Source organism: Megalobrama amblycephala, linkage group LG11, assembly GCF_018812025.1.
Source record: "Megalobrama amblycephala isolate DHTTF-2021 linkage group LG11, ASM1881202v1, whole genome shotgun sequence".
NCBI lineage: Eukaryota > Metazoa > Chordata > Actinopteri > Cypriniformes > Xenocyprididae > Megalobrama > Megalobrama amblycephala.
In genome coordinates this window covers 11,374,487-11,383,861 of record NC_063054.1, presented here as the reverse complement: position 1 = coordinate 11,383,861, position 9,375 = coordinate 11,374,487, and the positions used below count along the sequence as shown (strand labels likewise).

General features: G+C 38.4%; 1 protein-coding gene across 1 annotated transcript in view; it reads right to left on the bottom strand.

The window, feature by feature from the left end:
* The window catches only part of LOC125278730 (7-methylguanosine phosphate-specific 5'-nucleotidase A-like), a 75,765-nt gene extending 66,971 nt beyond the window's left edge, over positions 1-8,794 (bottom strand). Inside the window, exons 1-2 of the mRNA XM_048208076.1 lie at positions 8,790-8,794; positions 8,532-8,664 (exon numbers count right to left, since the gene is read on the bottom strand). Coding sequence (XP_048064033.1) covers positions 8,532-8,664; positions 8,790-8,794 — 138 coding nt within the window. The remainder of the gene's footprint in view (positions 1-8,531; positions 8,665-8,789) is intronic.
* Between the last annotated feature and the right edge of the window lie 581 nt (positions 8,795-9,375).

The window sequence follows — 9,375 nt, the reverse complement described above, 5'->3', positions numbered from 1 at the left end:
AATAATAAATATAGCTGCGAGCAGCGATGGCGGGCCCAAGCCCGGTGGCACCGCCACCCCGGTGGCTTCAGGGCAACTGTGCACAGCGGGCAATAGGCACTTAAAACGGTTAAACATCAAAGGACTATGTCAAATTCACTCCACATTTACTGCACTACAAGGTGCCACTATAGAGCCCCTCCTCCCTGCCCATTTTCAAAGGATTACATGTGCCAAGTTTTAACATTATTCTGATGAATTTTGAAGCAAATCAGGTAAAAATAAGAGGGTGATCTCAATGTATGCTGAAAGTGACACATTTTCTGCTTCCAGTTGGTGGCGCTATTACTTTGAATCACAATAGTCACATCCATGTGATCAGCCTTGTACAACGAAGACTAAGCCGAAGTTTCATCAAAATCAATTAATGTATGCAGAAGTTATAACACTTTGTTTCCCTTTTCTTGCCATAAATTCGTTGCCTCGCCACGGCCAAACCGTTTGAGATATCCAAAATCCGTTTGCAATTAAACAACTTCAATGTGTTAGCAACAAGTTAAAAAAAGTTTGGTGTAAATTGGATAAACCCTGTAGGAGCAGTAGTATAAAATTCATAGCCTGTTTTTTCAAAAAATTAACATTCAAACCAAAATAGCTGACTTCCTGTTGGTCGGAGCTAATGAATGTAAATTAGAAAATTGTCCGGCTTGATGAGAACAATATGTGTACCGAGTTTGGTGATTGTAGGAAAAACTAACCCCCCACTTTTGTCAAAAGGTGGCGCTACTGAGCCCCTCCACCACGCCCATTTCTATGGCTTTGTCCATGTCTACTGGTTGACAATATTGATGTGTGTGTCGAGTTTCATGCAATTTGAAGCATGTTAAGAGCCTCAAAAACACTCAAGAATATTATTACAGTTTGACCTGTTGCCATGGCAACAATATTTCAAATATCAAAAATCCTGTCATAGGTCTACATCTGCTGTGTATTGACATTACACTGATGAAGTTTGAAGCAAATCAGGTAAAAATAAGAGGGTGATCTCAAAACATTTCAAAAAGTGATACACTTCCTGCTGCCAGTTGGTGGCGCTATAACTTTGACTCACAATAGTCACATCCATGTGATCAGACTCCTATAACGAACACACTCGTGAAGTTTCATAAAGATCAATATATGTATGCAGACGTTATAACACATTTCCTGTTTCCTTTTTCTCGCCATAAATTCGTTGCCTCGCCACGGCCAAACCGTTCGAGATATCAAAAATCCCCTGGCAATTTTTAATCATCAGTGTCTTGACTTCATGCTGACCGAGTTTGGTGGCGATCGGATTAATCGTCTAGGAGGAGTATATCAAATTCCAGAGCATGCGTTTTTCAAACAACCCTTAATAGCTGACTTCCTGTTGGCGTGGTGTTTAACTTAGAGCACGAAAGTTGTTCGGCCCGATGAGGTCTATATGTGTACTGAGTTTCATACTAATACGTGCAAGCGTGTTTAATATATGGACCAAATTTTCAGACTTTTTTCAAGGGGGCGCTGTCGAGCCCCCCTGCCACGCCCGGGTACCAGCCTCTCCGGCGTCCTAATGGCCGCGGATTCCAATGTGTGTGCCAATTTTCAAGAGTTTTTGAGCATGTTAAGGCCCCCAAAAAGCCCCGGAAGACGGAAAAAAAAAAAAAAAAAAAAAAAAAAAAAAATAATAATAATCCTTAGAAGAACAAGAGGGCCCTGCGCGAATTTTCGCTTGGGCCCTAATAATCCTTAGAAGAACAAGAGGGCCCTGCGCGAATTTTCGCTTGGGCCCTAATAATCCTTAGAAGAACAAGAGGGCCCTGCGCGAATTTTCACTTGGGCCCTAATAATCCTTAGAAGAACAAGAGGGCCCTGCGCGAATTTTCGCTTGGGCCCTAATAATCCTTAGAAAAACAAGAGGGCCCTGCGCGAATTTTCGCTTGGGCCCTAATAAATAAAAATTCCTCAGCCAGTTTGCTATGGGCTGTCTGAGTCTGTAACTGTGTCCGACTCCAGTTCAGACATATAAGGCTGAACAGCGCTAGTTTCTGACATTTTCAATGTGTGAGATTGTCCTGTTTTGTTGTTGCGGGTTAAGCACAAGCTCTTGAAGCTCCGTGGTGTATTTTGAGCTGAAACTTCACATACATACTCTGGGGACACCAGAGACTTTGAAAAAAGTGGCCGATGTCCCATTTAACATAACATCGTCAGGGTAACACACTACACTAAACTGACACTAAATAGTACAATAAATATTAACTAAATAATAGAAAATGTAACACTAAAATCTTTATGTACATTACTGCTGACAAAAATAAGAAGCAAAATTATTTAAATAAAAATTATATGTTTTTACTTGCATACTCTATGTGTATTATTATTGACAGTAAAATGACATAAAATTTGTTAAACCATTTACAGTTTTTCACCGTAAATGGCAAGGTACCTTCCAGTTAGCATATAGTGCTAATATACAAACCCGATTCCAAAAAAGTTGTGACACTGTACAAATTGTGAATAAAAACAGAATGCAATGATGTGGAAGTTTCAAATTTCAATATTTTATTCAGAATACAACATAGGTGACATATCAAATGTTTAAACTGAGAAAATGTATCATTTTAAGGGAAAAATAAGTTGATTTTAAATTTCATGGCATCAACACATCTCAAAAAATTTGGGACAAGGCCATGTTTACCACTGTGTGGCATCCCCTCTTCTTTTTATAACAGTCTGCAAACGTCTGGGGACTGAGGAGACAAGTTGCTCAAGTTTAGGAATAGGAATGTTGTCCCATTCTTGTCTAATACAGGCTTCTAGTTGCTCAACTGTCTTAGATCTTCTTTGTCGCATCTTCCTCTTTATGATGCGCCAAATGTTTTTTATGGGTGAAAGATCTGGACTGCAGGCTGGCCATTTCAGTACCCGGATCCTTCTTCTACGCAGCCATGATGTTGTAATTGATGCAGTATGTGGTCTGGCATTGTCATGTTGGAAAATGCAAGGTCTTCCCTGAAAGAGACGACGTCTGGATGGGAGCATATGTTGTTCTAGAACTTGGATATACCTTTCAGCATTGATGGTGCCTTTCCAGATGTGTAAGCTGCCCATGCCACACGCACTCATGCAATCCCATACCAACAGAGATGCAGGCTTCTGAACTGAGCGCTGATAACAACTTGGGTTGTCCTTGTCCTCTTTAGTCCGGATGACATGGCGTCCCAGTTTTCCAAAAAGAACTTCAAATTTTGATTCGTTTGACCACAGAACAGTTTTCCACTTTGCCACAGTCCATTTTAAATGAGCCTTGGCCCAGAGAAAACACCTGCGCTTCTGGATCATGTTTAGATATGGCTTCTTTTTTGACCTATAGAGTTTTAGCCGGCAACAGCGAATGTTGACAATGTTTTCTGGAAGTATTCCTGAGCCCATGTTGTGATTTCCATTACAGTAGCATTCCTGTATGTGATGCAGTGCCGTCTAAGGGCCCGAAGATCACGGGCGTCCAGTATGGTTTTCCGGCCTTGACCCTTACGCACAGAGATTGTTCCAGATTCTCTGAATCTTTGGATGATATTATGCACTGTAGATGATGATAACTTCAAACTCTTTGCAATTTTTCTCTGAGAAACTCCTTTCTGATATTGCTCCACTATTTTTCGCCGCAGCATTGGGGGAATTGGTGATCCTCTGCCCATCTTGACTTCTGAGAGACACTGCCACTCTGAGAGGCTCTTTTTATACCCAATCATGTTGCCAGTTGACCTAATAAGTTGCAAATTGGTCCTCCAGCTGTTCCTTATATGTACATTGAACTTTTCCGGCCTCTTATTGCTACCTGTCCCAACTTTTTTGGAATGTGTAGCTCTCATGAAATCCAAAATGAGCCAATATTTGGCATGACGTTTCAAAATGTCTCACTTTCAACATTTGATATGTTATCTATATTCTATTGTGAATAAAATATAAGTTTATGAGATTTGTAAATTATTGCATTCCTTTTTTACTCACAATTTGTACAGTGTCCCAACTTTTTTGGGAATCGGGTTTGTAGTAGTTGTATAGCATTTTTACAGTTGTTTTTTTTTTTTTTTTTTACAGTTTTCTGTAAAAATTACATTTTTTTTTTACAGTGTGAAATATAAGAAATGCAATTTCAGTGCATTAATACATTTATGACAATTCTTTAAATAAAATGGTATAGTATTAAATGTTGATTATAAAAATAGTATTTTTTAGTAAATGCATTCCAACAATTGGCCTACCATATATAAATTTACCAAGGGCTTTCATCATTTCATAAAAGACTTTCCCATCATCCTTTGCCCAGATTGATCAAACATTATCGCTTACACATGTGTCTCATCATCTCATTTTCCCTGTGTTTCTCTACCTATATAAACCCTGTTCTCTCATTCTTCTCTCTGCGAAGTTTTGTTTGATATAACGCTGCAATTCTGAGCATTCTCCTGGTTTCTTGTGTTTTGGTTTATTGATCTCTGCCCGACCTTGGATTTCCCTGTCTGCCTGTGTGTTTCTGCCCTGTTATCACTTATTTGGACTGATTGCCTGCGTTTGACTCTATACCTGTTTTGGACCTTGAGTGTGGATTACCCTTTAATAAAACACTGCATTTGGATCCTCAGCCTTCGTGTCTCAGAGCAGTTTGTTACAATAAGATTAATTCGGGATAATTGGGCAATTAAAATAAAATTAATTAATTGGGACATATTTACCTGAATTCACCCTATTAAATAACAATACTAAACAAACAAAAGCAAATTACATTTTCTCATTAATTTTCATTAAATATTGCTGTCAAAAAATATCAGTTTGCTGAAAGTTGATTCACTTAAAAGAATTGACACAGAATTGTCTTCATTTGGGAATCAGACTACAGTGATTGGACTACTGTATGTTTTGATTCACTATAGGAAAAAAATCACCAGTATTAGCCTTATAAATATTATATCTAAATGCCACATGGACTTTCCAGTACAAATCATATGACTGGTTTACAATTTTATGCGATTTTATGCATGCATCTACATGCGAGTGATTTTAAACAAGAGGAGAGTTACACGTCCTAGAGAGTGTTTTGTTCAGTCTTAAAGTGTGGAAAAACAGCTCAAGGTGGCTAAATGGAGATTAATCTCTTGACCTACATTTACCAGCTGAATATCAAGCTTAAAAAATTCTCGCTGGAGGCCCACCAGCATCCCTCCCGCTGCAGTAAGATTTGCAGCAGTGTCCGCTGCGTTACTTTAATCGTTTCCCTAGGCATGCACTTATGATGTGACACCAAACATGGCCTCCGCGGTCCCCCGAGCCTCGCTGCGCCGGTCCCTCATTAAGCTTCGTAAGGATGTTATTATACTGTCATTACACTGTTATTAGGTACTAACACACACACTTACTCAAAAGACAAAAAGGAATTGATTAACTTGCATGTAAACTCACAAAACCACAGGTTCCTGGCTATTGCCAGGCCATTACCATATCTTTCAAGATGTCAATTAAACAAAAGCTGTTGAAAGAGCCAATCAAACAGTGGGTGTTCTTACTCTTATTACTTTTGTGGATAAAGAGGCTACAAAATGGCTCTGTTTCCCGTACTCCCGCTTTGATGGGCCTTTCTGGATCTATCACGCACTCAGCCCCACTAGGAACAAAAACGAATCTCCATATTGATTTTTAGAGGGGAGGAATTCATTATATTGTTGCGGCAAGTGGAGCGGCCCAGTATTGAGGCTGCTGATGCACCGATTCAAGTGCAAACCCTGGTGATTAGCTCATAAATATCAGTTGTGAATCATTAATATTGAGTCTAATTATCCAGCTCATTTCTGGCTGTAGTGAAAGTGTCTGAGAGGTGATGGATCGGGGAGGTGTGGGGATGGACCGGAGTAGATGTATTTGTTTATGATGTAGAAATGTGCTGAATTTGATCGATGGGAGAGCATGAGCAGTGAAGGATTACCGAGCGGCTGTGGTGACAGATATTCTGTCCAACAGCTGGATGAACGCTGGATTAAAAACTCTGTTCTTATCAGAAAACTCCTTAGGGATTACACACATGCGCTTACTGATTTACACACACACTCACGTACACACTATAAACAACACACACTGACCACCACAAAAGGAAAAATCTTTTTTTAACATCTAGTTTAGAACACATTAGAAATGTTTTTTTTTTTCTCTTCGTTTTGGTTTTGATAAAAATCTTGATAGAAAAGTTTGAAGAAAAGTTCAAATTTTAATGACTCGTGTCATGTGTTAAAGTAAAAATACAGTAATAAAACATTTCCTTACACCGTGAATACATGTGTGTACACATCTTAATTCAAATCTTCAAGATATTTTTTTAATAAAACATTATTACTTATTAACTTGCACCACATGACATTTCACATAACCTTGCCTTGCCATAAAAAGGTCAAATTATCAGATATTTTAAAATACTTAATAAGCGTGACACACAGTCACAAGGGTTTTCACAGGTCCTCTCTATGATATCATTTCCTGCATGTTTCTGCATGTTGGTTGCATCACATGACTTTGATTTGGCAGGCAAAAGTATTTTAAGAAATAATAATAAAAGATCAAAGCACTTAGTGTTTGCTTTTCAAGAATTTAATTTACTTTTTAAAATGATGCTTTTTTCTTTATTATGGTATCAAAACCCCCAAAATATATTTTAATATATGTTGATATATTCATAAATTAAACATGTATTCAAGTTATTGTATATATAAATTTATTTTTGAATAAATTAAAGATGTAATATAAGTCTCTGGTGTCCCCAGAATGTATCTGTGAAATTTCAGCTCAAAATACCCCACAGATCATTTATTATAGCTTGTCAAATTTGCCTCTATTTGGGTGTGAACAAAAACACGCCGTTTTTGTGTGTGTCCCTTTAAATGCAAATGAGATGCTGCTCCCGGCCCCCTTTCCAGAAGAGGGCGGAGCTTTAACAGCTCAACAACAACAAAGCTGGAGAATCTCACGCAGCCAAAATGAGGATTGTCAGTAACGGTGTTCAGCCTTACATTGTTCAAACCGGAGTCGACACTGATGGAGAGACTCAGGAAGAAGTTACAACTTTTAGATGTTTCTGAATGGTTAGTGGATAAATTCATGTAGTTGCTGTGGAGTTGATTTAAGTCATTGACTAGCATGTGCCGTCATGTTAATCTTTTGTGCAAAACCCATATGGGTCTCCACTATATGGCGTGTTTGTCAAACAGAGCCATACACGCCAGGCTAACGTTTATGATTGCTATCAAATGCTGTGAATGGTCTAATATTTTTTCCAAAATATCGCTTACACAGAAACGCTCCTTTTTTAGCAATCAAGCTCGCCAGGGTCAACTTGCAGGCTTTCCAAGCTAATGAGACTCTAAATAGTGTTCAGTGCTCGTCTGAGCAGCCAGTGACAGAACAGTTAGCATGCTTTGCTCAAATGCCATGGCGTTAGAACTGGTACACTGTTGTCGCTTGCAAAAACAAAATGGTGGCGCCGTGGGTTGAAACACGCAGATTAAGGGTCGGTAATATTATAATAAGATCCTCTTGCTATGTCACTAGGGGAGTGAAATCTGAGCGGCTCATTTTTTCACATGTTTGCAGAGAAAAGCTTACCAAAACTGGGTTGTCCTTTTTCACATTTTCGGGGTTGGTAGATGCACCGGGGACTCGATTATAGCACTTAAACATGGAAAAAGTCAGATTTTCATGATATGTCCCCTTTAATAGACGACTGTCCAAAACAAAAATGTCCGTCATGTCATTAGCCCACACCTTTACATGATTATATACTATCTATTGCCTTTATATCTAATTATAATGAATACAGACTAACCCAAACATACCCCTAAAAGAAAACATTTTATATTTTTATCATTTATTAATCATTTTCGTCCACAAAATGCCACTAAACAGGGATTTTATCTGATTTATCTCAGTTCTAGGGTAGAATATGCCCCTAAATTATAGCAAAGTACACACACACTCACACAATAATATTTGTGAGAACGATAGATCATGAGGAGCCCACATATGAACGGTGGTTCTGAGCTGGTATAACTAATACGGTTTTGGCTCAGATGATTAATATGTCTATTAGAGGAGAGATGAGTCTGACTGACTGCTTTAATCCCTTTACAATCTGTTAGATGTAGGTTAATACGTAAAAAAACTGGCCTCGGTTTACTAACTCACATACAGAGCAAAAGCGAAAGAGACAAGGAGATACAGCTCCAGACTGTGTCAGTTTGAAGTACAACAGCTTTAAAAAGTACAAAAGGCCCAGAGCTCCTCAAAGATCAGTCCAGTGCAGTCAAAGCTCTGCTGAGGGTTTGTGTTCAAGAGAAAACAGAGAAATAAAGAAGTGTCTCTCCAAAACAGCCAGGCTGAAAGGGGATCTAGCAGTGGTAAAAAGGATCACGAGGACAGAAGGAGCAGAAGTGAGTGGAGATGTCTCAGGGTTTAGGGATGAGTTGCATCAGAGAGATATGACCTACGGCGCCTGCTTGCTCATAGATCCAAGCCTCCAAAACAACAACAGTTGATGCTAACTGGTTCTCATCGATCTGACAGCATCCACTAAAAACATTCTTATCAACCCAAGACCTTGTAGCAGCACCAGCAGATGTCCTAAAAGAATGGGACAATTTAGATGACAAAGATTTAGTGTTTCCTGAAGGGTACAAAAAAGACTAAAACCAAAAAGTTGACAAAAAAGTTCTCTCGTGTTGCTCCAAACCCATAAGACTTTATACCGCATTTTACATAAGTTATGATTGGTATTATCTGAAACGAGCTGTGTCTTATATTCAAAATCGACTTATATAATGCAATTAATGTCAAGCATGCAAAATGTGCAAAGCGCATACGTTTTAATTTGTGCCAAGGTATGTGAGTTTATTTGTATAGAGCATTTCCAGTTTCACTGACTCTTTCATCGCCAATGACAGAATTTTCTGACTTTCTGTGTTTTCACTGTTATACAGTAGGGGGCACTATTACGTGTCTTCCGAAAGAGTACAGAATCCTAGGATCAAAACACAGACAAAAAAGGAGAAATAAGTGATAAATGCATTGCATATGTACGTTGTAGTCTTAAAAAAAAAAAAAAAAAAAAAAAAAAAAAAAAAAAAATCTCAGCTTTTTGCTCAAAATGCTTTTTTTATTTATTTAATTTTTTTTTTTTTTTTTTTTTTTTCAAACTTAAATTCAAGTGAAGGACACTTGAAAATCAATAGAATCAAAAATACAGGCAAACAGGGGAATCCAGGGAAACAGGCAGGAGTTCAAAACCATGAAACCAAAAAACTCAGAAGAGCGTTCAGAGTTGCTGCAGTAACA